Raw genomic sequence first — 15467 nt, 5'->3', positions numbered from 1 at the left:
TATTAAAGGGCACCTTCATTTCTTCCAAGTTTTGTCAGTTATTTATAAAGACACTATAAACATCCATGTGCAGATATTTTTCTATGCACAATGACTGTTAATTCTGTTGGATAACTTCCAGTGAGCACAATTGCTGGACTACGTGGTATGAGTAAGTTCAGTTTTCTGGGAAACCTCTCATTTTCTATTTTGGTTATCCTGGATTTTGGTTATTCTAATAGGTAACGTAACTAAACCATTTGGCATTTCTACCATCAATGAATGACAGTTCCTATCGCTCCACCCTTATCAGCATTCAATATTGCCCATGCTCTGGATGCTGGCCATTCTAATTGGTGTAACATCTGACTAAGGGTAAGCGATAGTAATATTAAAACAAAGACAGGGCTAGGGATAAAGCTCAGGAGTGCGAGCTTGCCCAGCATACAAGAGGTGTGTTCTCTAGCACTGGCTGCCAAACAACCTTAAAAGTGACAGAAAAATAGAGAGACTCATACATCTGAACAAGCAGCACCTCATCCTATAAATGCAGTACTAAGAGTTCTAGCTTTCTACACAACAGGGGTGATGTGAGTGGGCAGAGATGTGTTTTCTTGAGAGACGCTGTCATCTGAGGAGACCTTGTCCTCAGTGAACCCATGAGGCCATCACAGAGCTGCTGTGCACCAGGATGCACAACATAACAGGTTCAGCCCATCCGTACCCATTCTGCCTCCTGTCTCAGTCAACGTCTGAGATCTAATCTTGCTGTGTAGTCCAAGATTAACTGCAACTCAAGATCTCCCACTTCATCCTAAGTGCTTACATTTATAGAGCCTTGTTTGTTTTATTTAATTTTGTCAAACAAAATTTATTGCATATAATCCCTTCTTTTTGCTGGGAGGAAGGTTTACCAAAAGCAAGGAAGGAAAAGTACAGGAGCAAAGCTTAGGGCTGTATTAGCTGTGAGCAACAGCCCTAAAATAATGAACTCCAACAGTTTCCTTAATTCTTGTTGCCACTGTTCTAGAACTTAATTTACATTTTTATCCGCTTAAAAATGTTCCTGGATGGGGAGGGGAGGATCCTACCTCCTGCAGTGTCCCATCTCCTCCAGCAACGATGATCACATCTGTGTTTTCCATCAGTTCCAAGAGCTTCTTGGCCTGTCCCTCATAATCTGTCTGAAATGTAAAAGAACGCTCTGGTAAATCTGTCACTGTAGGAACACAAGTTCAAAGGATGAGAAGATGAGATACGCTGTCTAAAGTTTAAATTGACTCTATTTTCTCAAGAAAATTCTATGAAAACAACTAGGTATGGATTTTTATAATTGTATACTTTCTGAGTCAGGGTTATACTTCAGAAACTATCTACTCAGCTCCTTATTTTAAAAATAAATTCAAGCCCAATAACTTGTTTCAGTGATACAGCTAGCCAGCCAGCGGGCTCATTTCCAGTCCAGTGTGGCTTCTGTGACACTGGTGACAGGAAGTCAAGTGCACATGCAAATGGGGAAGCAGATGTAATGGAAAGAGCACAGACTGCAGCACCCAAGAGACCCACAGCAAATCTAGGCTCTGCTACTTTTCAGCTGAATGGGCTTAAACTCACTGGATCTTAATTTCCTCATCAATGAATTTCCATGCATCAAGGGAAGGGTAACCAAGGCTTCCTGCACTATTGCTGCACAGCACAATCTAAGGCAGCTAGAAAAGTGTTTGCAACTGGAACTCTGCTAAGGAGATGGAGATTGGTAGTTTTTTTTTTGGTTTGGTATATTACAAAAAATGCAGGTGTGTTTTGAAGTTCTCACAGAAGAGCACTTCACCTTCCCATTTTTATAAGAATGCTCATCTCAGATACACGCATACATGTAAATGTACATTTCAGCCACCACCAGGAGTGCATTGATATGTACGGCCCTGAAGACATACGCTAAGAGATTAAAGGGCATAAAGCCAGTGAAATAGAAATATTACCTCCAATCCAAAACACACTAGACACACCAGCAGGCCAAACCTAAATACTAATCATCAGACGGAATAAAACACCTGTAGTATATTTTGAACTATCTGGGCATTGTGCCCTGTTCTAGCAGAGAGCTCTGAAGATACAGAAGATCTCCTGTACTCACAGGAAGCGCCCCTCACACACCAGACTATGTGCTACAGAGGTAGCTTTGGGAGGATCCCTGGGTGGCTTGGGGATGGGAGCTGGCCACCAGAGAGCAGCAGATGATTTAAGGGTTAGAACTGTGAGCTCCTCACCCTGACTTCCAGGGAAGAGAGAGGAGCCCAGGTGAGCTCGTTCATCAGGGCTCAATGATTTCATCTGTGTTGTTTGAAAGAAAATGGCCTTCAAAAGGGGTGGCACTATTAGGAAGTGTGGCTTGTTGGAGGAAATGCCACTGCCGGGGTGGGCTTTGAGGTCTTTTTCTCAAGCCTCACTCAGTGTGACAGTCAGTCTACTTCCTGTTGCTCTGAGTCAAGATGTGGGACTCTTAGCTCCATGTCTCCTGTGCCGCCATGCTTCCCTTCATGATCATAAAGGACCCAACCTCTGAAAATGTAAGTGAGCCACCCTCAATTAATGTTTTCTTTATAAGAGTTGCCTTGGTCACTGTGTCTCCTCACAGCAATAGTAAACCCTAGACTTCATCCATAAGCTCCACATAGGAACTCCTACACGTACATTTATGTCAAGAGAAATTATGCACAAACAGTAAAATGTTAGTACTCTGGGCGAAGTAGATAAATATATATGTTTTGTTTTTGTAACTTGTTTTGCATATCCAAACTTTTTTCCAAATAAAAGTTAATATAAAAGATAAGAACTTAACCTTCCAAAGACTAATAGTTTCAATTAAACTATAAGAAGAAAATATTACTATTTCTACTAAAATTTAAATTTCTCTCTAATACCTATTTTCTGAATATGTTACATGAATAATATACTAGTTTTTATATATAATTGCTGAGTATCTTAAATTGTTTTATATTTTATAATATAATTTGTAATATAAAACAAAAGGCCATAGGCCTTTGATATTAAGGAAGTGTTAATGTCCTTCCTTATTAAAACATATATAGTCAAGTATTTAGAAATAAATGTGACAGTGTTTTATTTACATCAGAGAATGCACCTACTCTGTGAGGATGGTTGGTGGAGACATGGGCCACACAACCATCACCTCAACCTAACATGTGAGTGGGGCCATCAGAAGTATGCTCTACCCAATCCACTAAGGACATCTGAGGAGACTAACACCGACTGTTGACCAACAAGATCCTGATCAGGAAATCAATATCTGAGCTAAGGTGCTGGGTCCTAATGCACAGCTAGCAGAGAAATGGCTTACACATATATGCAGTTGGCAGGAGAGAGGGCTCAGTCACTAAAGGCTGAGGTCCACATGCAAAATCCACCAACATTATAACAAACGTTTGTGGACCAAATTGTCTTTGAACTATCTTGTGTTTATTCCTTGAGAGTTAATCATCTGAAGACGTAAACATAAAAAGCAGACAAAACTGTCTATAGAAATGGGCAAATGCACAATCACGATATGAGATTTGCAACTCCCTGGCAGGATAGCTTAAAGTTATTATTATCAATAAAAACAAAATAAAAAAATTAAAAAGGGGGAAGAAAAGTTTGCAGTACACAGTGAACAGACTTGGATGCAGGTCATAAACAGAACACAATTTATCAGTTGATATGAATTACTCTTAGGCATGCACAGAACACTCATAAAAACAGACACAAACACGAATCCCAATAAGCTTTAAGATCCTGAACTTATATAGAATATGTTTTTGACAACGATGCAGATAATTCAGAAATCATTGACAAAATGATAACCAGAAAAACTTAGATCTAGAAATTAAATAGCTCAAAGGCCAACTAAAAATCACAATGGAAATGAGAATATATTAGAAATGATAATGAAAGAACTGTGTCAGAGGTCATGGATACATGAATGAAGCAATAGAGTTTAGAGCTTTAAATACATATTGGGGGGGGATAAAATCAACCCATGAGAGCAACACAACAGAGAACAGAAAAACTAAATACATACATACGTACAAACATATTTTCAAAGAAAGACAGAAATGAACCAAACCTTGTCAGTGAGAAAATCAACAGGCAAACTGGGTCTTGAGCAGGAACTAATTAAACTGAAAACCATCTTGGGGACTACAGAGCAAGCGCAGCTAAGGTGGGGGGTGAAGTGGACACCACACAAGCTACAGAAAGTTAAGAGATGACAGGAGCACATTATGGACAACTGGATGACAACTGACTTGAAGACCAAGGAGGAGGAATGAATTCCCTGAAGAACATACACTGCCCAAGAGAAACAGAACTTCTGCACTCGCTGTACTATTTGGAAAGCCATGCAGTGTCTCCCCTCAGCAAAGCTCCAGGCCCAGAGTTTACCCGAGAGTTTCATCAAATGATAAGGAACTACTATTGGTCTTACAGCATCACCCTCAGGGCTCTCATCCCTAGACTGCGGCACATATAGATGCTCATGAAAATGGTTTCTCCTTTCTCCTGACCCCAAAGGCAAACAACTGCAAGATCAAGCCTGACAAGTTAGAAAAGAGAATTCACAAGTGAATGGCCAGTTACAGGACATGACCTTCTAATGACCTTCTAATCGCTAAGAGACACTCAAAGTGTAATTTAGGAATAGAATACTATCAGTCCAGTCAACATTCTAGGATGGAGAAGGAGGGGCTTAGGAGTTGTCACCACTAATTAAGGAGCTAGTGCTAACTGGTGGCTTCTCAGGAAGGAAGAGATAAGTTGTCATTAAGGGACAGTCCCTGGTAGGTCCACTACACTCCAATGGAGGGCAGCAAACAATCCACTGAATTATTTTTTTAAAAGACATAAAGAAGGGATTGAGGAACTAGGGGTTACAGTTGGGGGACAGATCTGAGATGAGGTGGGTAAGTAGTAGGGGATGAGAATTATCAAAATACATTATATGAAACTCTCAAAGTATCAATAAAATATTATTAAAAACAGTACTTTAGCAAGGAGGGATATATGACAGGGTCTAGAGGGAGGAAATAGAAAGGAGAAATGATACAATTATATTAATTTCAAAAATATTTTAAGAAGAAATAAACCCAGGTTTGAAACACTGGAGGGGGCAGGGGCTGACGAGATGCTCAGCAGTAAAGTGCACCTGCTGCTCTTCCCACAGATCTGGTTTGAGTCCCAGCACCCACGTGGTGACTCACAACTGTCTATAGCTCCAGTTCCAGGGAACACAACATCCTCTTCTGGCTTCTGTAGATACAAGGCGTGTGTGCAATGTTCATATGTACACATAATTCTCTTTAAGTAATTAAAAATAAATATAGCAAAGGCTGGTTTTGAATAAGTGCCCCCCCCCAGACACACATATGATATTTGAAGTTCACCATAATGGAAACCTGAGACAGTGTCTAAAATTTACAATTTGTCCTAACTTATTTTGTCCTTTTTTTCCTTCTTTCCTAAAATCTCAAAACTTTAATGGTTTACTTTTTTAAATTGCCAGTCACAATTCTTAAAAAGGAAGAAAATGTTTACCTACTAATGGAACTACGTAGAAATTAAACCACTCAAAGTGTACGGCTTTGTATTTTGGGGAACACACTCTGACAACTAAGAGATAACTCCACCTGCTGCCTCGCAGATGGAAAGTATAGGGTCCCCACACAGCCATGTGAGCCCGTGCTCCACACCCCCATGTGAGCCCGTGCTCCACACACCCATTTGAGCCCGTGCTCCACACCCCCATGTGAGCCCGTGCTCCACACACCCATGTGAGCCCGTGCTCCACACACCCATGTGAGTTGTATTCCACACACCTATGTGAGCCTGTGCTCCACACACCCATGTGAGTTGTATTCCACACACCCATGTGAGCCCGTGCTCCACACACCCATGTGAGTTGTATTCCACACACTCATGTGGGCCTGTGCTGAAATGAAAAGCAGAAAAAGTCAGGAGAAAACAAAGCTTCTTTGAGTAATTAGTAAAACAAGACATAACATTGATTTTCTTCTTGTCTTAAATGAAAACCTGACTTCTGTTTAGAAGGTAAGAGCAAAGGATACATGAGAGGTGGCCTTGTGCAAATAAAGACTTGAGAGTCATTCTCACCTTGACAACCGTCACATCCATGCCAGACAGGTGTAAAATTGGGGTAGCATTTTTCTCAAATAGAGCTCTGGCTTTGCTGTAGAGAAAGAGGGGGGGGGGGAAACCACAATTATTTAATACACATTCTAAAGCTGAGAATACAATTTAACCATGTGCCCTAGAGAACACAGACTTGATATGTCCAAGAATAGGAAATTCACAGTGAGTTCCCATAGGTAGAAAAACAGATTGTCCCTTGTCTCACACAATCAGCTTGTATACATTTGGGATGCTACATTCTCTAGACAAACAATCAACAATCAAACAACAAAGCCTGACCCCCTCAGAACTCCCATGGCAGGCCCAGCAGAGAAGAGAATGGACGGACACAGGGCTGGCCTGCAGACCTAGCTCTCAGAGCACATGAGCTCTCCTGCAGTTGACCATACTCTAATAAAGGGAATAGAGGTATTTACTGCAACATTAGTGATAGGGCCCAGGGCAACAAAACAGACTCACTTAACCTTTTAACAATCAGCTTGCTCTTCTGGGAAGAGACACATCGTTTTTAAAGTTTAAACACTATGGGTCATCCCAAATCGAGAAAGTTTTTTTCCATGACAGCAGAGTTTTTGCTAGGAAAGGAAGCATCAAAGTTATCCCTTAGGATGGATGACTAACAAGGATAACTAACAAGGAGCTGGTCTACATCTCCCGAGCACAGACGCCATCTCTGTTCCTCTAGCACTTGATACATCTGTCCATCAACAGTGCTTTCAATGCATGATGAGGACAGCTTTCACACTGTCTTTAGCACAAGACAAGAAACTTGCAAAAACAGTTACCAGTCCTTAGTAATTCTTGAATCCTCCAACTTCTAGGAGGGGATATTCAAAGGTATTTACTAAGTATCTGATGAATTAGTGTAAGAATGAATCTGAATAAATCCCCACATGTAGGCAGATGAATTCTGAGGAAAGGCAAACATGATATTGATATCTTACTGACTGTAATATCTTACAATTAGAGGAATCATTAAGCAGCCTTGGATGGCTTTGTGCATTTCTCATGAGCATCATTCCATCAGTGCAATCTCGTCCAATCCAGGTCGAGATTCAGAAACAGTCTAGGGCTCAGAGGCAGAAGTAGCAGAATGTCTCTTCGCACGAATGGTAGATTTGAAATCAAATAAATGTCAAAATATATCAACTAGTTGGCCAGTCTTTTACCCTGGCATTTTCAACTATCACACACGCACACAGTATTAAAACATCTCACTACTACCTACATATTTACTTAGCTCTTTTCCTAAAACAGTTTCCTTAAAAACGAGTGATGTATACCTTACCTTTCTTAAGAATATTTGTATGAGAAATACAAAGGCAGCTAAGGAGGAGCACTTAAGGGCTGAACACAGAACAAATTCGCCATCTTTACTGAAAGCTAGAACCACAAATGACACACAAAAGGAAGATTATCAGCAACTTCAATGGAAGCTGAAAAGACTGCACAAGATTCCACAAGAACCTCAAGGCTCTAAGTGGGAACAAAAGCAACTTCAATATTTGCCACCATTCCTGGTGCCTGAATAATTATCAGAAGGAACATAAAAAGCTACATGGAAGTGAGTCCCCTCTTCCCCTCCACCCCTTCTGCACCATAACAAAAGGAGAAGCTGGGGACATTGTGAGGGATGCCTTCACTGCTGGAATGATAAGAACAGAACAGCGGGGAGTGGATCAGACCATCTCCTAAAAGCAGAACTCTGATGGTCTCAATCTGTCAGATCAATCACACCAAATCTGTAGTCTCTATGAGCTCCAGAAAAAGGACTCGAACATTTGCTGTTCATTTACATCTTTACATGAGGTCACAGGTTCAGAAAACCTCTAAAATAAGCAAAGACTTTTCTCCAATTGAAAAACACATGTTGCCAGTAAGAAATACATTATTTATTATATAATTAAGGGTGCAATAGCACCAGGCCTGAATAAAAACTTTATGTACTTACAGCAATTTCTAGACTCAGGCCCACACAAGATAATTATGCTTTAATGTATTATTTATTAACACTAAACACACAGTTTGTAGTAATAAGGGCGGCGGGGCTGCGTCCCCAGCACCCCGGCTGCCTGGCTAGCTTATGCCCGAAATAACAACACACAAACTGTATTCATTTAATCACTGCTTGGCCCATTTCTATCTAGCCTCTTCTAGGCTAATTCTCACATATTAATTTAGCCCATTTCTAATATTCTATGTAGCACAGCTAGGTGTGCTTACGGGGAAGATTCTAGCCTATGTCCATCCTGGGTCAGAGCTTCATCACGTGCGTCTGCCCAGGAGCCGGAAGCATGACGTCTCTCTGAGGCGTCTGCTCCCGAGAGGAGAGCTGTGGAGTCTGAGCTCACTTCCTCTTCCTCCCAGTGTTCTGTTCTGTTTACTTCTCCCACCTATCTTCTAACCAATGGGGGCCAAGCAGTTTCTTTTTATTTAACCAATGACCTTCCTCCATTAACAGTTATCTTATTTCTTAAGGTTTTCCTGAAGTGTTTTTTTTTTGTTTTTTGTTTTTTGTGAAAAGGAATCCACTTCTCCATTGCAACTTCTTATACTCATTTAGATAGGGTGCTGTAAATCCCATGCTGTCCTTGAACTGATTGTGTAGCTGAGATAGTTAACTTTAAACTCCTGATCTTTCTGCTTCCCTCTGTAAAGAGCTGAAACCACAGGTGTTGCTACCAGGCCAAGTTTATGCAGTACTGGTGACTGAACCTAGGGAAGGCCTCGCATGTGCTGGGCCAACACTCACCAATTTATTCTGATCCATGGCCCATTCCCTAGGGAATTTATAACTTAAATGTAAGCTGGGAATTTAATGTAAATCAAAGAAAGGTTTAGGTTTTTATTTTTGTAACATCATGTAATAGTATCTTTTGCTAAAATGATTTTTTTTTTCGAGTAACTTTCACTTAAAGTCAGGGTTTGGAGGCATGTTATGAATTCAAGGTCAGAAAAGTTCAGGAGTTAAAAGCTTTCTTCCCCACTCAGATGTTAATAGTATTTGGAGTTGTTGCTTCTGGAGGTAATTAGAATAAGATGGAATCAATAATAACATTAGTGTCTATATGAGAAAAGAAACAGACCCAAGCTAGTATGTTTGCTGTGTGTCACCATGGTCTTGTTAATACCTTGGGAAAAAAAGTAAAATTTACTTATACTCTATTAATTAGAGGGTCTCTATAATTTTATGTTTAACTGTTTTCTTGCTATTTTTAACATTTCATTCCAAATGCCCAAACAACTGCTTTTTGATGTTTTTCTATGTTTTATCTAAAACTGCATCTGTAAAGTGACCATGATTTATCTGAAAGATGTATTGTTATGACTACTATACCTGGCAGATTTATTTACATAAACAAATACTTATGAAACTGCTCAGACAGTTCAGTTTGCCACCTCCTTACATAGAAAGTTGCTCATCTCTGGTCCATTATTTGGATAATGCTGTATTTCATTTTATGAATTTCCCCTTTATTGCCTTGGGCTAATGTGCATCCTATTAGCTCATCACCTCCCAGGGCTTGTTCTGGCTTTTGCCTGAATTAAGTGACTATGAGGACTCACTTGAGTTATTAATGTGATTTCTTAATTATACTTTTTATATATACAGAAGGACTTTCCACACCACTTACCTACTAGGTGAATTAGATTTCAAGTCTAATAGGGAAGAAGGAAAGACCTCCTTGCATGCAAGCTTCTGGTGAATGCAACGTAGGACTTATGTTACAGTTTTAACCAAGGCAGAAGCATTGCTTTCATATTTATACATTAATGGAACTGCAAAGCTTAGGTTAAAAATATATTGAGTAAAAATATAATTAACCCATTTTCTCTCAAGATGAATTGTGCTACTCTTAGTTACTATGTTGACATGATAGTATCACATGTTGGAAGGTGAGAGGCAAATTTGGGAGGGTAAAGGTGGTGGAGACTATCTTGTCTACAACTTCCTCAGAGATCCAAGAAAGAAATAATGTTAACTGAGTAAGCAGGAAGTGGAAGCAAGGGAGTTCCAAAAAATGAGAGAAAAGACAGAAACAGCTGGCTGTCTGGACAGTCATCCAAGGGTTCTCTGTAACATTGGAGCATCCATCTTCAGCCTACAGGACTAAAATACCTGATAGACTTCTGTGAAACAGGATATTCTGAAGAACTTTCCTGCCTAGTCTCGGCAAATTTTGGAAGTTTTTTAAAAATTTTTTTTTTGTGTGTGTCCTGCTTGTCCAATTTGGACAGCATACGGTCAGCAGCTGAGTCAAGAGCATTTTCTTGCCCAGTGGTTTACTTTTCTCACAAAGAAACTAAACTCCATGTGGAGTTTCTTCAAAAATTGGTGCTGCCAAGATCACACAAGTCTCAATGTCATAAGAAAAAAGAACCTATGTTATTAAAATATCTTAAATGCTACATTCTGTGGATCTGTGAAGTGTTTGAAGATGATCTGTCAATCTAATATATGTTTGACCTTGAAAACATATGACCACAAATTTGATTGTAATAGGTAAAAAACTACTAACATGTATTACTTCTTTATCCTAAATAGTTTGTAATACTAATTTTCAAGGACTATAAATTTGCATTACATTGTTAAATGAACTGTATATGTACAATATCTTGAACAAGATAAAAAAAATCTATGTACAATATTCCCTAACAAAAATAACCTAAAATTTGTATCAATATACAAAGTTCCAAGCCAATGTAAAATATTGAAAACTAGTAGTTGCTTTTTAGGTTTAAAAGTAGATTCAATAATCTACCTTTTTAATCCTATTTTTGTATCCCCCTATTTTTCAGAGTAGTTTCAAAAATCTACTCTTTTATTCTATCATGTCTGTATCCCCATTTATTGTTTTGAAAACAAGACTCCCAAATTTAATCACTTTCATTTAGCTTTTTTTTCTGACCATTAGCAATAGCAACTTGTAACCAAGCCCCCTAAAAATTCACAAATATCCATAACCCAGTGAAAGGCCAGAAACCACCCAACCCACCTCTTGGAAATGTGGTTCTTGAGTTCTTAAATTTACTTCCTGCAGTGTGGTGATGACATATTTAGGAGATCCTGAAAAGAAAATGTTGGGTTGATAGTCAAGTCCTGGGAGTGGCAGCTGCATCACTTGTTGCCCAGTCGCTGCATAATGTAAACGTGCAGGGCTTGTCTCAAGACATGACCACAGTAGTCTGTGAGGCTGGGTCATTTCAGCTAGCCACCTCAAAATTGTTCTGAGCAGTTTGTAGTCCAAAGGCGATCTTTAGGCAGTGTTTTTCAGCTCAGCGGCATTATCATAGTCCTGTTGGAATCTTCCTTGTGGGGGTCCCATCATCATCTTGGAGACTTTAAGCAGCTACTTCTGCTTCTGTGCATGCCCCCCCCCCCCAAGCAGTTATTTCTGCTCCTGTCTAGACCACAAAGCTGGATGGCCAGCTGTCAGGAATAGTTGGTTTTTCCAACTAACTCCTATGATGCTGAAAAGAGCTCAAGGCATGTGTCTTAATCAGCTCCTTAAACAAGCAAAGCTTTTTAAAGTTTTCCATGTCCTTACAGTATAAAGAACAAGTAGGATATTTCCCCTATAATTTACCTGGCTTGTTGCCACATGGTAGAAAAGTCTTTTTTAAACCTTTCCCATTGAAATATTTTTATGACATTCTGAGTGCTTCAGCACATTTCCTATTAATTTCATCATTACCTTGTGCTACAGGGCCTGGAGACCCAAATGGGATAATTCTTATTCCTGATTATTTCTTGAAATTGAATAAATAATAATACCAAATCTGCATCATCTGGCATACATTCAGCAGTTTCAATATGCCAAACAAGTCTTTCTACATATTACAAATCAGTAACTATTCTGCAAAATACAATAATATCATCATAATAACACATAATTCTGACTTTTGGGCAGAATTGTAAGGTGTTTAAACCACCTTACTTAAACTTTCGGATTTATACCTTGTCTTTCCTGATCTATTTACATTAGTAAAATCTTTTCCCATAATGAAATTAGAAATTAGAATTCCCTGGTGTCTACTGCTTCTCTAGTTGTTAAGGAAAGGGAAAGAAATAAATGTCTTTTAAAATATCCTTATTCCTGCCAGGAAGGCAGACACCAGATGGTGTGGGAAGTCCTTCTATATATGTGTTACTTTTATTGGTTAATAAAGAAGCTGCTTTTGACCAATGGCTTAACAGAATATTGCCAGGCTGGAAGAGATAGAGGAGTAGGTGGAGCCAATAAGAAGCCATGGAGCTGCCAGAGGAGGAAGATGAGAGTTGTCAGTCAGAACCCTGCTGGTAGGCCATGAGCCTCATGGTAAAATATAAAATCATGATAGAGGTGGGCAGTCCTTGGGCTTCCCACAGGTCAGGGAACCCTGATTGCTCTTCGAGCAGATGAGGGAGGAGGACTTGAGCGGGGGAGGGGGAGGGAAATGGGAAGCGGTTGCGGGGACGAGGCAGAAATCCTTAATAAAAAAATAAATTTAAAAAAAATAAAAAAATACCCAGTTCAGTCTTTAAAAAAGAAAAAAGGCTTTAATATAAGATATAAGAGCTAGCTAGCAATATGGCTTAAGTCATTGGCCAAGCAGTGATTTAAATAATACAGTTTCTGTGTGATTATTTTATGAGTCTGGCCAGCCGGGAAATGAACAAGTGGCCTCAGACTACAACCAGGGACTGATGGGGTGGAGACTTGGGAGCTTTAAGTTTGGAACTCAGGCTATACCTGAAGCTGTTGAGGGAAGGTATCCTGGTTACCTACAGCATTGAAGCAAAAGACAACCTGACTGTTGTAGGTCAGGCTATACTAACAGCTGTGAAGTGAAGGTATCATGAATACCTAATGGTGAGGAGGAAGACATCTTGACTATTGAGAAGTGAGGTTATTCCTGAAGCTGTGTTCTGGTGGGGAATGGTCTGCCCATAGAATGTGTCTATCCTGCTCTCCTCCAATAGAGACCTTACAACTGGGTTCTGTTCCACCCTGCTAAGAGCCCGTCCCAGGAGAGATGTCCATTTCATCTTAGCTTTGGACCAAGTTGTTACTTCTTTACCTTACTCAGATAATGAGGAAACACCTACAGAAATGTAGCCATCTGCTCTGGGTCCAGCAAAAGGTCGCTACTTCTGCTCTGCTCCCCTAATGGAGTTTCCCAGCAGAGGTGACTGTTTCTCCTATGCTCTGCTCCACTAGTAAATTTCCAAGCAGAGATTCTGCTTTATTCCAGCAAAAGTAAATCTTCACCCAGAACTCATTCAAGAGATTTATTTGGGAGGAAATGTGGCGGACTTCTCGACTGGTGAGAAAGAACAACCACCACATCAGGATTCCACTAAGATCACGCTTTACTGGAGTACCCTTGATTGATGGGGAGCATGAAACAAAAGGGGCAGGAAACGAGGGGCAGGAAGGGAAGGGTAGGAAGCGAAGGGGCAGGGAGCGAAGGGGCAGGGAGCTAAGGGGAGAGACAGCATCATGAAGCGAAGGGGGGAAGGGCACTGAGGCAGCTGCTTAAATAGGGAATTGGCACACGGGTCACCCTGTGATTGGCTGCCACCAACAGCTGACACTAGACCGCATCGGGATAGGCTCAAGGATCCTCATCCACCGTGCATGCGGGAAGTGGGGGACACACAGCTCTCAAAGGCATAGCCAAATATGGAGTTGTTTATTTCCAACAAGACAGGATGTCGGTGCCATCTTGTAATGGTGATCCTGTCCGGCTCACTACAAGGAAGAAATCCAGATTACCTGTGTCTGCCAGAGTGAAAAAGGGCAACTGTCAACCGAGTAAGCACAAGTTTTATATGGTGCTTCTTAGGGTTGATTTTCCAGGGAAATTTTTAGGGTGGGGATTGGTAAGATCTCAATCCCTCAGTTTGAACAGCTCAGAGATTTGCTGGAGTTTGTGTTCAGGAATTCATTGGTTTTCCTGCATGGGGATTGGTTGGGTTCACACTCAGTTGGTCAGAGGTAGAGGTTGTTTCTTTTACTTTGGTTCCAGGGCCAAAGTGTAGGTTTTTTACTGGTTCTGGTTTCAGGATCACCATATGTTTCTTTCACTGACCCTTTTAATCAACACATAAGGGTTCCTAAATTCATTTTTCCATGAGTCTGTGGGAGCAAACACTTTAAACAATGGACACTATAAAGTCTGAACAGATTTTTGCCACTGTCAATTTTTTTCTACAAAATACTCTTGTGTCACTGAATGCAAGTTTGTTGTATAAAGATCTTACCAAATACTTTAAAATAATAAGACCTCAGTATTTTTACAGGTACTCAAAGACTACTGTCATAGTAACTGTCTTTCAAATGTTTACTGTACACAAAAATTTTACTCTTGTCTAAAGTACATAATTTTACCACAATCACTATATTTTTTGTTTTCTCTGCAGTATGACTTTTTCTCATTATTTTGAAAACTATCAATTATTGTAAATAGTTTGCCACACTGATTACATTCATAGGGTTTCTTTCCAGTGTACGTTCTTCTATGTACTGCAAGATTTCTGTGATGTGCACTGATTACATCCATAGGGTTTCTCTCCAGTGTGTGTTCTTTTATGTATCTGAAGATAACGGTGTCATGCAAAGGCTTTCCCACATTGATTACATTCATAGGGTTTATCTTCAGTGTGTGTTCTTCTATGGCTTTGAAGATAACTAGGTAAAGGCTTTACCACACTGATTACATTCATAAGGTTTCTCTCCAGTATGTGTTCTTTTGTCTTTGAAGTTGACTATGACTATGTTGTGTAAAGGCTTTACCACATTGATTACATTCATACAGTTTTTCTCCAGTATGAATTCTTTTATGTATTTGAAGACTTCTGCGTTATGTAAAGGCTTTTACACACATTGATTTTACCACATTGATTACATTCATAGGGTTTCTCTTCAGTGTGTATTCTTCTATGGCTTTGAAATTAACTGGGTAAAGTCTTTACCACACTGATTACATTCATAAGATTTCTCTCCAGTATGTGTTCTTTTGTCTTTGAAGTTGACTATGACTATGTTGTGTAAAGGCTTTACCACATTGATTACATTCATACGGTTTCTCTCCAGTATGAATTCTTTTATGTATTTGAAGACTTCTGCGTTATGTAAAGGCTTTTACAGACATTGATTTTACCACATTGATTACATTCATAGGGTTTCTCTCCAGTGTGTGTTCTTCTATGTATTGCAAGATTTCTGTGACATGCAAAGGCTTTACCACACTGATTACATTCATAAGGTTTCTCTCCAGTATGTGTTTTTTTTATG

The 15467-nt window shown here is 39.8% G+C and overlaps 1 protein-coding gene across 1 annotated transcript in view; it reads right to left on the bottom strand.

Moving 5' to 3' along the window:
- LOC121435646 (acylglycerol kinase, mitochondrial-like) overlaps positions 1-15467 on the bottom strand; it is a 31063-nt gene that overhangs the window by 2091 nt on the left and 13505 nt on the right. The window contains exons 4-5 of the mRNA XM_041635115.1: positions 6148-6223; positions 1071-1163 (exon numbers count right to left, since the gene is read on the bottom strand). Of these exons, the coding sequence (XP_041491049.1) occupies positions 1071-1163; positions 6148-6223 (169 nt within the window). The remainder of the gene's footprint in view (positions 1-1070; positions 1164-6147; positions 6224-15467) is intronic.

The sequence above is a fragment of the Microtus oregoni genome, unplaced genomic scaffold (genome assembly GCF_018167655.1).
Source record: "Microtus oregoni isolate MIOR12 unplaced genomic scaffold, Mior012 000046F_ref0000063, whole genome shotgun sequence".
Taxonomy (NCBI): Eukaryota; Metazoa; Chordata; class Mammalia; order Rodentia; family Cricetidae; genus Microtus; species Microtus oregoni.
Note: the sequence above shows the minus strand (reverse complement) of the source record. Positions and strands in the feature narration are given on the sequence as shown.